Consider the following 13,717-nt stretch of genomic DNA (forward strand, 5'->3'; position numbering starts at 1 on the left):
GGCCTTCAGACATGTGACCAGGCACCCCAGATGCCAACGAAACTGACGTCAGCAGTCAGCAGAAACCAGGGGAACGCGTGGCTGAGTCCGAGAAGGAGAAGCCAAAAGGGGAAGCCCCATGATGGCGGCAGAGCTGCAGGCCAAGGAAGCCCAAGGACGGCAATGAGCCGGCACCAGGAGGATACAGACTCCACAACACACAACCTGCTGGGGCCTTGATGTCAGACTTCTGGTCCCAAAACTGTGAGACCATCAATTCCTGTTGTTTAAGCCAACCAGTGTGGTGGTGTGTGTCCTAGCAGCCCTGGAGAACCGAGCCACCCTCCCTGACGTAGCCAAGCCCCAAGCCCCGGGATCACCCACCCATCATCTCAGAGCTTCCTGCTCCCCCGCGGTGTCCAGTGAAATTAACCACAGTGGTGTCCTCAACTGTCTACGGTGTAGGCTTCCCCAGGCAGCCCCGTCTCTCTCTCCATGTTTTACCACCAGAATGTGCTCGATGGACACTTACTGAATACATCCGTCCTCTCTGGACATCCTGGGTTGAAGCAGCAGGAGCAGGCAGGCCCTCCAGTCAGGGAACAAGGCACAAATCTCAACTGCTCAAAGCATCCCACGGTGAGTCAAATGCTTCTCGGAGACAAATCACTCCTTATACACAATAAAAGCATTTTCACACCTGGGCCATGACTCCGAGGTGTTACTTGGATTGATGGACTTTGCCCCTTGCACCCCTTCCCTGCCAGCACTCCTACCCCCACCTGCTGGCCACCCTTCCCTAACTCTGACTGTGCCCTCTGCCACTCCCACCCCAACCCAGGGCCAAGGGCTCCTGCAGACTTTCTATTTATTATGCCCAAAAGAAAATAATACTTTTAGCTACACTACAACCACTTCAGGATATATTTTGAGAATGATAATTCAGAGATAACTTTCAAACATGGCATTTTCTATTTTGCTAGGAATCCTGGTCCAAAAAATGGACGGTTTGAGAGTGTTCCAGTTAGCTAATGCTGTTATGCAGAATACCAGAAATGGATTGGCTTTTATCAAGGGGGTTGATTTGGTTGCAAATTTACAGTCCTAAGGCCATAAAAGTGTCCAAGCTAAGGCATTAACAAGAGACCTTCACTGAAAAAGGGCTGATGGTGTCCAGAACACCTCTGTCAGCTGGGAAGGCACGTGGCTGGCATCTGCTGGTCCTTGCTCCCAGGTTACGTTTCAAAAATGGCTTTCTCCAAGATGTCTCTGGGTTTCTCTTAGCTTAGCATCTCCAAATGTCCTTCTGTCTTCATCTCCAAGCATCAGCGAGCATCCGGTCTCTCCAAAAGTCTCTTTCAGTTGCTCTTGGGGCATTTTGTTCTCTCTTAGCTTCTGCGGAACAAACTCTGGGCTAACATCTCAAAGCGTCAGCAAGCAACTCTGTCGGCTTCCAAGCGTCAACTGTCTGTGTGTCCTGGTTCAGCGTATCCCGGGGCATTTTCCTCTCCCTGCTCTCTGTGAGACCCTCCTTTAAAGGACTCCAGTAAACTAATCAAGACCTACCCTGAATGGGTGGGGTCAAATCTCCACGGAAGCATTCAATCAAGAGGTCACACACTAATCAAAAAAGATTAATCAATCTCCTCCCATAAGACTGTATTGAAGAATATGGTTTTTTGGGGGGACATAATATATCCAAACCGGCACAGAGAGTAAATTGTTTTACCTTGTAAAAAGCACCTTGTCAGAAGCACATCTCTTTAAAAGGGAACCTTACATTCGCTGCCATTGGAACAGAATGACAGAATGATGCAGACAGACGCCAGGCCTAGCCAGCCCCAGCCCCCACCAGGGCACGGAGCTGACCGTGGCCTCGCCATCTTAACTGCTGTGACCAACCAATGAAGCAAGTTACGCGGCAAGTGGATCAAAAGAGTTTATTTTGAATGTTTAATTAAAAAAATCATACCTATGAGATGTGCTACAGAAATTTAGATTCAATAAATTGTATATAAAAACCAACCTAACTCTGGTAAAGCAAAAGATGCAGAAACGCATTTCAGGAGAGGAAAGGGGTCTGTCACATCCCTGGTTGTCCCAGGCAGCCGAGATGGTGCTGCATGACTGCTGGGAAGACTGTGTGCCCAGCTGCTGGTCCAGCTCCAGACTTCTCCCCATCAGCCAGCGAGCGGCTCGGCGAGGCCGGGGCGTCAGGCGCAGCCAGGACGAGCTGCCATGGCGAGTGACTTTGATAGGAACACTAACATACCTTGTTTCACAATTTTAGCCAAGTCAATCGACTGTGTTTACTGTAACTTAACTTGATATTTTGCCAAAAACGGCATGACTCCCTTGACAGGAAGAATGTTTCCGGCAGTTTACAGGAGAAAAGGCAAGCACCTCCCTGCAGCTCAGCAGCCACTGTCCCAACATGATGGACGCACAGACACGATGGCTGAGACATCAGGCCTGGGCAGGCCAGATGACCCCAACACTACCTTCACCCTCGTCAGTGAAACCCCAGTGCCCTTAACTGCAGTTCAGAGCTGGAGTAAAGTGGGGGAAGGTGGGATTTAAGGAACGCAAGGGACACTCCTCTCTCTGGGGGGCATGGGAGGCTCAGCACCCTCGGGGCCACTGGGGCGTGGCGGGTGTGCAGTGAGGACCTGCCGAGAAGGGAGGCACCAGGGAAACACTGAGGCGCTGGCCGAGGGGAGGAGGCGGTGACCCCAAACTCATCACACATGGTGGGGTGTCACGCTGTGGAAAGGCTTCCTCCAGACCCTAAGGCCACTGTACTTCCCAGCTATTTCCCTCGAGTCTAACCTGCTAGCGGACCCTCTCCCTCTTAGGCTTTCCAACACTGCGACACAGAGATGCCCTCGCCAAGCCCCGCTCAGCCCTTCTCAGCAGGGACACGTGACGGAAGTTCACTCACGTCTGTCCCCGGAGACCCCGACTGCCTGTGGCCCGCGTACAACGCCAACAGGCACTCTTGACTCAACAGAACTAAAGATCCCTGAAATGGCTTAACAAGACAGTCAATTTGGCAAAAAAAAAAATACCTTAAATGCATAAAAACAATTACCAAAGTCCTTCTAAGGAACATGATTACAATATATTAGCAAATTCTGTGGCGTAAACATTTTCAAAAGCATCAGCGAAAGTATTGAATATAAAGGCAGTATGTATAGTCCCCTCCCACCCTCAAAAAAAAAAAAAAAAAAGGCATGATCTGTAGTGTTGGGACTGGGGGCAGGCTGGGTGTAAGGCAGCGGTGACGGCCTACTGGCGCAGCTCCACGTAGTTGGCGGGGAAGAGCCCGTAGCGGCCCCTGCACACGCCACGCCACCAGCCGTCATCGATCATCTCAATGTTGGTGATGATGTCGTCGGGGTCGAACGAGATCTCATCATCGCCCGCTGGGGAGAGGGCACAGACAGGGAGGATGAAAAGCAACGTCCAGGGACACAGAAAAGAGCCAAACCAACCAAGAGCAAGCACCCCTTGGGGACTGCTCAGGAAGGCACAGCCTCCTGCCGAGGTCTGGCCCAGGGTCAGACTTCTACCTTCTTCACGATTCAACAAACACCTGGATTTGTAAACCTAGACTGGAGCACTTATGAACACTTAGCAGAATCCTTCAAACAGTGACACTAAGCGCAAACCAGAATCGTTTCTTCATAAAATGTGAAGTCACAGCCACTCCCTTCCTGCTTTCCTTCCTCCCAGTAGGAAAAGGTCTTGGAGGGCTTGTCACGGGCAAGAGCTGTGCTGTGTGCTGGCAGCATGCCCACAGACCCCAAGGGCACAGCGGGCCAGGGGCGAGGGGGGACAGCTGGGAGGACAGTGAGTACTACTGGGATTCCCCTGGACAAGCCTGGGAAGAGCCCCAAGGTGACCGGAATGGGAAGTGCCAGGATACGCTCACAGCTTTTGAAAAATACTGACATTGATAATGGACACCCTACAGAATCACACACATGTAAGTCAGCATGTGCGTGTCTGGACATGTGAGTGAATCAATGGTGGCTGAACACCAACCAGATGGGCCCGGGAAGCCCCTCAGTGGCCTCTCAGCCACCCACCTCCTGAAGCCCTCGTCAGCTGGGCCTGGTGTCAGCAGCCGAGGGGTGGGTGGGGGCAGGGCATGTGCCCGGCATGTGCCTGGACGTGCTGCATGGTGACACACACAGCAGCGCTTCTGCGGCTTCCCACTGCGGGACCCGACCTCAGCCTGACACGAGGAAGCACCAAACAGGCCAGGCCAAGGGTCTGCCCCAAAGTCCAGGGCCTGAGGGGCTGGCAAAGACTGAGGGGCTGTTCCAGCCCGGAGGTGTCCGAAGGTGTGTCAAAGAGAGGCAGGGAACCACCCAGAGGGGCAAGAGGCACCCCTCGGAGAGCCAGACAGTGAGTGCCCGTGGACCTCGGTGCGTGTCAATGCCCAGCTGTGACCTCCTGGAGGGCGGGCATGTCTGCAGCTGCAGGCTCACGAATGCTCCAAATAGCAACCAAAGATGACGGGGCAGGGGCGGGCATAGAGCAAGCCAGAGGGGAAGGGTCTGGAGCCCAAAATGGGAGTTCACTCTTCTATAATTTGAAATTATCTCAAAATGATTTTTTAAAACTGCAATAATTTTTTTAAAAAAACTGCAACAACATTGTCTAAAAGTCAGATACTTAAGATCTGAGTCAGAAGGAGATCAGCACAGAGCAGCCCACCCCGGGCTCCTTACCGGCCTGATAGTCATAGAGGGCCAGGGCTGTGATTCCAAGGTCATTCTCATACTCGTCGTAGGTGTTTTCCTCTAAAAAAGAGACCAAGAAGATACCTGAATGATAACCTAGATTTTGTCAATGTACTCAGTCAACCTTTTCAGGCTGTCCTTCAGGCGACCCCGCCCGAGGCTGGGGTGGACACCAGCCAGGGAGAAGCCCCCGCGGGAGAGCTGCGAGCTGGGACCCAGGGGCAGGATGCTAAGCGCCTTCCGCAGAGAAGAGACACCTTCTACGCAGCAAGTTGCTACCCCAATTCGGACACCGTTCAGAAAGGAAAATTATCTTGAAGAGAGTAGGACATTATCTAGAGTATAAGTTCTAAACTATATGATATTTGCCTATTTCAGGAAAAGCCACATCACAGGAGGTAGATGGCAAGAGGGTGACAGAGCTCTTCACACACTTCCCAGCACTCCCGGGGAGAGCGGAAACAGCCTTTCCCTGACGCACCCTCAAAGCCACAAGGATGCACCACTTTCATCCTACTCCAAGGGCGAGAAAGGGCTCATGTTAAACCTGTCTACACAGAGTAAAGGAAATCTGGGTTTTACAAATAAAGCAAGACCAATCTTAGTGCTCATGTAACTGAAATATCTATAAAATTTCCAAAGCATCCAGGAATCTTCATCCTTAAAGAATTCAAGATGTCCTGGCTTCCTGGAATAGTGCTATCTTGTATCCTGAGGACATACTTCGAGCTTCCATTTTGAAAACTTTGGTGTCCTTTTCAATCAGACGGCAGCAGAGTCCCTTCCTTCCCGCCCACCCCTGCCCCTTGGCCCCCAGCACAGTCCAGGGAAGTCCCTAGAGCCGGCGACAGGAACCGCTGCCCCTGCACTGTCCCACCAGGGCCATGGCCCTTCCCAGCTGGGGATGGGGCCTGGCAGGCTCGATCAAGGCAGAGCCAGAGAGAAGCAGGTGATTCCCAGAGACGGGAGGTGAAGGAAAGAGAATGCTCAGGGGCGCCAGGAACCCGCCGTACCTTCCGGGTAGTGGGCCGGGGTGTCTGTGGTTTCGTAGACGGCCTCTGGGGCGTAGGCCAGGCCCTGCCCGCCAGCCTCTCGGTAGCCCGTGGCCTCCGCGCTGCAGGTGGGCTCCGGGGCGCTCCCAGAGCTGCTGGGGCCTTCGTAGCTCGGCTCTGCCGTGAAGGAAGCTGCGTCCTGGGGAGGGTCACACAGATGTCACATGGCTTCAGGACAGCAGCAAACACGTGGCCACAACCAACAGAAACCAGGCTCTTTGTCAGCCCCAGCCAGGATGGGGATGAACAGGCACTAACTGCTGGCATTCTGAGGGTGAAGCAACACAGGCCACTTCCTACCCAGTCCTCACAACCCCCACTCCAAGCTCCCGCAGCAGCGACAATCCACATCACCTACCAGGAATCGTGCTGGTCCCGTGGACTAAAGTCCAGCTGTCCAGCGAGAGACCTGGCCAGTTCCTTTTTTGGAGCCCAGATCTCCTGGGCCCCCCAAAGTGTACAGCAGGCAGGCAGCCTGTGTGGCCTCATTCTGTGCCTTGGAGCTTAAAAGCACATCATCTGGCTAAGCCCACTTATAATGGTGCCCAGGAGCCTCCCCTAGAGAGCCTCTTTGTTGCTCAGATGTGGCCCCCTCTCTCTCCAAGCCCTCCCCACTACATGGGACCTGACTCCCAAGGGTGTGAATCCCCCTGGCAATGCGGGAAATGACTCCTGGAGATGAGCCTGGACCCAGCACTGTGGGATTGAGAGAATCTTCTTGACCAAAAGCGGGAAGAGAGATGAAACAAATAAGGTTCCAGTGGCTGAGAGATTTCAAATGGAGTCGAGAGGTCCCTCTGGAGGGTATTCCTATGCACTATATAGACATCACCTTTTAGTCTTTAGTGTGTTAGAATGGCTAGAGGGAGATACCTGAAGCTGTCAAACTGCAACCCAGTGACCGTGATTCCTGAAGACGACTGTGTATATACATGTAGATTGCAAAGTGTGACGACGTGACGGTGAAAACCTCGTGGTTCTCACTCCCTTTATCCAGGGTACAGACAGATGAGTGGAAAAATGAGAACCAAAGTTAGATGAACAATAGGGTGGAATGGAGGGGATGGAAAGATTTAGGTGTTCTTTTTTGCTTTTATTTTTATTTTGGAGTGAGGAAGAGGTTCAAAAACTGATTCTGGTGATGAACGCACAACTGTATGATGGTGCTGGGAATTACTGATTGTACACTGTGGATGACTGTAGGGTGTGTGAATGTATCTCAACAAAACCGTATTTTTAAAAAGTAAATGAACAATGGGGGAGGAGGGAGATGGGATGTTTTGGATGTTCTTTTTTAATTTTAATTTTTATTTCATTTTTTGGAGTAATGAAAATGTTCAAAGTTTGATCGTGGTGATGAAAGCACAGCTATATGATGAAACTGAACAACTGATTGTACACGTTGAATGATTGCATGTTATGTGATTACATCTCAATAAAATAGCATTTAAAAAAAAAAGCATTCCTCCATCCCACTGCAACTCAGAGGGCTCGGCTCTGACCAAATCCTCCCATGGACAGAGAACAGGGAGTTCAGAGGCTCACCATCGAGTGCAAAGGCACTTGGACTACACAAAAACCACCACACACAACCATGCAGCTTCTCAGCCCTCATGAAAGTGTGAGCCATTTATAATCAGCAGCAGCGCTTACCAATGACTGACCAGGGACCATCTGGAAGTGCCCTCCGGGTGGCAGGGGAAAAGGGTGGGCGGCTCAGAACTGCACACACGGGCGGCTCAGGAGAGCCAGGGGTCAGGCGGCAGGGCCTGGCAGGGAGCCCCGTGGAGGCCATGGCTGTCTTCTCAACGAGAGTGGGGTCCACCCTTGAGAGCGGGTGCCCTGACCCATGAAAGAATGAAACAGCAGGGAGGGGGATAGATAACGGGCAGGTTTTCCTTCCAGCAAGATTCCTCTGGCATCAAAGGGTCAATTCATGGTGTGGGACCCCTCCGCTGGGCCGCCTGACCCTAAACCAGAGTGAGGGAGGCATCAGGCAGGGGGGCAGAGACTGCAGAGGTGAGGACTGCACCAGGTGGAGGCACGTTTACGAAGATCCCAGGGACCAGAGGTCGCGGATGCACCGATGCAGGGCTCAGGGAAAAGGGCCAAGGACAGAGGCTCTGGACAAGACGATATGTTAGAGGGGGCAGTGAACAGAACTGCTGAGTGCCGAAAAAGAGCAGCCAATGAAGTAAAATCGGGTGGTGCCAGGGAGGGAATTTCCAGAAGGGAGCGTGCTCTGCGTCAGCACGGCAGTCAGGTGACCTCACCGGGACTAGTGAAGGTGGAGTGGGACAGGGCTGCCCCCGAGGGCGGGGAGGGTGACAGCCTCGGGACTTGGGACTCCACAGAGGGCCGGAAGGTGGGTGCTGCGTCCCAGGGAAACCAGGCCTTGGGCAGTAATTCTGAGACTGGCGAGCCCACCAAAAGAACACACCAACCTCATAGACGGGGCTTGATGGCCGCTTCTCTTCAGCCAGCTGGGGAGGTGGGGATGCAGGCGGGCTCTGCTTTTTGGCTCTGGCTTGCTCCTGTAATTGAAAAACCAGCACAATCAGGAAGTCACAAGTCACTCCAGGCCCCTGCATCTGCCTCAGCAGCAACAGAACCACAGGGAAAGATCCACCCAGACGAAAGGGCCAAAAACACCAAGCACCAAGAGCCAGCCCCGTGAGAGCCCCCTGAGACTTGAAGGACAAGTATGAAGAGAAGGTCATGGAGGCCATCAGGCCCTCTCAAGAAACAGGACTACAGGGACCAACAATGATCCTGCTGCCATATAAACCACAGGAGTTGGGAAGGTCAGCAGTCCCTGGGCCATGCAGGAGGGCCAGGCTCAGCAGATGCTTCCAGATAGACCTGAGCCTGGCAGTCCCAACACTGAGACATGGCTGCCAGGTTACATCCCAGTCACTTCCAGGCACATCTCCAGGTGGGGTGCTTTATGATGGCCCCTGCTGGGTCCAGTTGGCACAGCAAGAGGGAGACAAAGAGGAAACTTCTTCACAATATCCCATGGGTTTATGCTGCCGCCCTCCCCGCCTGCCAGAGCGAGCACCCAGGATGGTGCTGTTGAAAACCTGACATCGGCAGCTTTCCCAGGCCCCAGAGGACTCTGGTGTTGGCACTACCGAACTAATGAGAATCACCCACTGGGGAGAAGAAGAGAAGAGGGGTGTGGGGGCTGGGAACAGAGGACAAAAGAGCAAGGAGGACAGCAGAGGAGCTTGTAAGGCAAGAGGCTAAATAATGATTACCTAAATCCTCTTTTTTACCTCAAGCAAGCCAACTATTTTGCATCTTCTGGGGGACAATGGGACTCAGGTGGCAGGGGTTAAAATTCTAAGCCATGAGATGAGGAAAGCATTCATTATTTGAAAAGAAGACCAGATATGGGATTTGAAAAACACCTTACAGTGTGTGTGAGTGCTTTGTGTTCTGCAACAAAGAAATACTATCTTAGAACATCTTACTAAAAACTTTGAAGGAGAAAGGTCTTTGGAAAGTTTCTGGTGATTAAGGAAAGGGAAATGTAATTGTATGAAATTCCTACTTCTTGCATGTAACAAAATGTTTACTGGGCTTTACCTGCCTACTGCAAGTTAATTTTCTGGCCCATACACTCCTTGATGGGAGTTTTCAGGGTCCCACCCGCTGGGCCTGGAGAGGAAGTGTCTACAGCTTCACGCAAAGCTGTGCAGTTTATAAAACAGCTCCAGATTCTATTTCAGAAACGACTTTGCAATGACCCAGAATCAGGGAAAGTGTTTCCACCTCTGTTTCACAGGTGAGAACACTGAGCTGCAGAAAAGGTGAGGGTGTGTGGGCCAGAGCCTGAGGGAAGGAGCACTGAGTCCACAGAAACGCCCCAGGAAAGGAAGTCCATGCCTTCCTGCTCATGTCCTGCTTCCACCTCCTCCCGTGGAAAAGCAGTGTGCAGAGGTCCACGACGAAGCAGGGCCAGGCTGCAAAAGACAGATATCCTGCTACTTCACGGCAAATTCCTATTGCATTCTCAGTGTTCTCCTAAGAACAGAGCGGTTCCAGAAGGGATTGGGAGAACAGTTAAGAAGCTTAGGGAAACGTCTGGACCGGAGCTCAGCAGAGTGGGGAAGCCAGCAGCAAACCCAGACACGCACACTGCCAGCCCCTGGGCAGGGGTCATGCTCGTGGGCCAGCTGGGGACAGAGCGGCAGGTCCGCCGCCAAGCACCCCAGGCTCAAGGGACTCAATTACGTGTGGCTGAAAGTTAAAATGCCTAGTTCAAAATGTTTTCTTTTGAAAACCTTTTGGACAGTCAACGAAAGAATCAGCTGAACCCATGGCCCCAAGAGACGCCACTCCCCTCAGCACTCATTCGTAGCACGAGAGGAAATGGTGTGCTTTTTCTCTTTCACTCACTTCTAGTTTTCTTCTGGCCTCTTCCTGCTCCTGTTTCTCCTTGGCCATCCGCTGTGCTCTCTCCACCTCAGCCTTCCGTCTGTCTTCCTGTTCCTTCTCCTTAGCGAGGTTTTCAAAGTTGGCTCGGATGTTACTGGTTTTGCTGTTCACTGCGGAGGGAGGAGAGATTCAATGTGGTCCCACTGACATCTCCACTATGAAAGCCCCTGCCACCCGACACAGGGCTGTCCTCTGGGCCTGCCGCAATCCACTCGCCATCTACTAGACCAGGAGTTCCCACAGGCCTCGTATTCAGAATGTGTTAGAGCAAGAAGTCACTGCCTTTCTTTACCTCCGTACACACACACACACACAAAGCCAATTCCACTCAAGGATGTCCTTGAAAAAGCAGCCAAAATTAGTAACCTGACTCCTGGGTATCTATGTTTTAGTATTTTATGGAACAAGCTGGGAAGCACGCACGAACCACTTCTGCATTATACGGAAGCAGGGTGACTGTGAAAGAAAATACTTGCCCCCTGAGTAGCAAGCCGAACTGCTTACCCCACACACCCCGCTACCCCCACGGAACAGCATTTTCCTGAACTAACAGCTGACACGATGGCTGTGCAGTTTTGGGTATCTGGCAGGCGTCTTCTCCAAAATGAATAAACTGAGCCCATCACATCAAAGAAAACACTTGCAATATTTGTCGGCAATGGGAAAATCAGGTTTTCAAGCAAAAATGAGAATTTTGGAAAACTTGTATCCACCACCATGAGCATGAGAATTTCTCAATTTGACTTAAAACTCCTGGCTGATGAGCTCGGCGCTGCCATCAACTCTTTCTCCCTTTGAAACCCCAGCGTCATAGGTTTGCTGTTGTGCACACTGGGCAGAGAATCCGTCTTTGATCAGTATCAATTTGGCGACTCTGGCGAGACACGGTTGTCCATAAAGAACAAGGAGTCCGAGTGCCGGAAGTTCTGGAGCCCTGGCAGGACATTGAGCTTTGCACCGCCAGACCCTCTTAGTCTACAGACTCAGTGATCGGGTTTTCTTCTGCCCCATCAGCACCCCAGGCTCCTTGGGCTTTAAAGCTTCAGAGGGAGAGACAGTTCCAGAGTTCCAGGCCCGGAGACCCGAGTGGGCGAGTGGATCACCAAGGTAGAAGCAGGCTGGGAAGTTTGTACAGGAGTTCGAGTCCCCAGACCTGGGTTTGAGGTTCTGGGTCCCACTTTGAGAACATTCCCCCCTGATCTGACCTCTACACCCTTCTGATTTACCAACCTTTCTGTAAAGGGTTTGAGGCCCTGAACTGAGTGTCTGTTGAGTACACTTCTGAAAAATAAGGACTCCAACAATTAATACTTACTGAAATTAAGTGTTTAGTGTCTGTTTGTTAACTGGTGTATTTAGATATATAGTGTTAAGTGTCTGATTAAATTGTTAATTGATGTGTTGCTGCATTTGTATTGTTCAAGTGTTCCTAATTGGTTACTGATTACTGAAACTCTTTAAGATGGGAAGTTCTAATTCTAATAGCATTTTTTAATATAGTCCTTTGGGTTGTATTTTGAAAAACTGAAAAGATTTTAGTTGTGGGCCTAGGAAAAGACCAAAAATGGTTTATTTCTGTAACACAGTCTGGCCTCAATATGACTTAGAGTCAGGAGAGAAATGGCCTGAAAATGGTTCTATAGAAAAGAACGCTGTACTACAATTACATTTGTTCTGCAAAAGAGAGCAGAAAACGAGATGAGATGATGTATATGCGATCTTTTATTTCTCTCTCTCTCAAAAGTCAAATATAAAATTTTACCCAAAAATGTTAGTGGATTCAACTCAGGACAATCCAGCAGAGCCTTGGCTAACCCTCCAGTGTCAGTCCCTTTTCAGAGATAAAAGAGCCGAGAGGGAAACAGTGCCTCCCACACCCGGCAGGGCGCCAATTCGGCCAGCGCTGCTCTCTGAGACCAGAAGCCGAGACGCTGGTAAACTTTCTACCCGTCCAGCAAGCACTTACAGGAACAGACCAACAGGGAGGCCCAAGAGGATCTGTATACATGCACACCCGATTCTCCACATCAGACTTATATAACTGGGAAAATAATACACCACTCTACAGAGAAGACCCAAAGAAAGTAGAAAGCACAGTTGCTTCAATATTAGTAACCTATATCCCAAATTTGGCTAATATCCAAGCAGTGTTAAATACCTTACTAACAGGAGAACAGAGAATGGGAATAGAAGCCAAGTGAGAAGCAAATACAAGTAACGATGAGAAAATCCTGGCAACCCAGTGTATGCTGGAGCAAACTGAGCAGTACCAGTAAGGCAGCCTGAATGGAAGGCAAATGATGCTGGTGACAGGACTACATTAGAGCATATATTGAAGATACATGATAAAGAGTATATTGTTGACCTTCTGTTTCTATCACGTTGGGAATACTTGGTTTAGGGCACAAAGGAACAGCTTCGAACGGGGGTATTCCCCCTGCCAAGAACCAAGATCTTCCCCCGGCCCACGCGCACAACCTGCCAGTGTGGCACGGCTGGGTCTTCTATGCTGAGATCTATTTCTACTTGAATCAGGTTAGGTTTAGTTTGTGCTTCTTTCACTAATTTCTCTACATGTGAAGGACAATCCTCCAAATACAAATTGTGTTTGGCTTGGGACTATCCCTATTTTACTCCATTCCACTGACTTAACAGGGTTTCAGGAGAACCATCCATACATTTCCAGTCAAGGACGGAGATTCTGGAGTCAAAGTGCCAGGTTCAGAGCCATTTTTATAGAGGGCTGGGGGACAACCCCTTGTAGCACTGCAGTGGAATGTTTCCTTAAGCGAATTTGGGACTCAGCTGGCTTCTGACAGCGCAACTCCTCCCCTGCAGAAGCCTGTGGGGTGCACAGCCTAGAGACAGGGGTGCCGCAGGGAGGTGCCAGGAGCCCAACACGAAGCCCAGGGACTTGTGTGCCCAAAGCAGAGAGGGACTGTGGGGAGTCCGAGCTGAAGGGCTGGAGGCATACTGCAGCCCCACGGTATTCCAGCCGCAACCCCACAGTATTCCAACCACAGACCCAGGAAAGGCTGGGAGTTCTGGGTCTTAAAGCACTCTTCCTTACCAAACTGCACAAGACACGTCCCCCACCCAGAGAGCTGGCAGTGCCCAGTGCAGATGGAAAACTGGTGCCCTGACTGGACAGCCACATGGTTTGGACCCCCATTCGCAGCATAAATGACGTTAGGGAGAACTGGATTGAGGGTAAGAGGTGGCTAGAGAGTGCCATCTGCTGGTAGGTCAGGGAAAGTGCACTGCACCAAGCTGTAGCGCTGTCAGATTATAGATAATTGTTTAAATAAGGCTGCATATCCTTAAAAAACCCTATAAAGATAAGCAAATGCCAAGAGGTGAAAAACAACAGAAAACTATAAAGCATATGAAGAAACCAGAAGATATGGATAATCAAATGCCCAAATTAAAAATCAGGGGAGATACAGAACTTAGAGAAATTAATCAAAGAAGTAATTACAAACACCAACACCA

General features: G+C 50.8%; 1 protein-coding gene across 3 annotated transcripts in view; it reads right to left on the minus strand.

Moving 5' to 3' along the window:
- Positions 1-1,905: 1,905 nt before the first annotated feature.
- CTTN (cortactin) overlaps positions 1,906-13,717 on the minus strand; it is a 52,200-nt gene continuing 40,388 nt past the window's right edge. For all 3 annotated transcript variants that reach the window (XM_037839245.1, XM_037839244.1, XM_037839243.1), the window contains 5 exons: positions 10,187-10,335; positions 8,227-8,316; positions 5,744-5,921; positions 4,719-4,790; positions 1,906-3,404 (listed from right to left, as the gene is read on the minus strand). In XM_037839245.1, coding sequence (XP_037695173.1) covers positions 3,268-3,404; positions 4,719-4,790; positions 5,744-5,921; positions 8,227-8,316; positions 10,187-10,335 — 626 coding nt within the window. In that variant the 3' untranslated portion in view covers positions 1,906-3,267. The remainder of the gene's footprint in view (positions 3,405-4,718; positions 4,791-5,743; positions 5,922-8,226; positions 8,317-10,186; positions 10,336-13,717) is intronic.

The sequence above is a fragment of the Choloepus didactylus genome, chromosome 6 (assembly GCF_015220235.1).
Source record: "Choloepus didactylus isolate mChoDid1 chromosome 6, mChoDid1.pri, whole genome shotgun sequence".
Classification (NCBI taxonomy): Eukaryota; Metazoa; Chordata; class Mammalia; order Pilosa; family Megalonychidae; genus Choloepus; species Choloepus didactylus.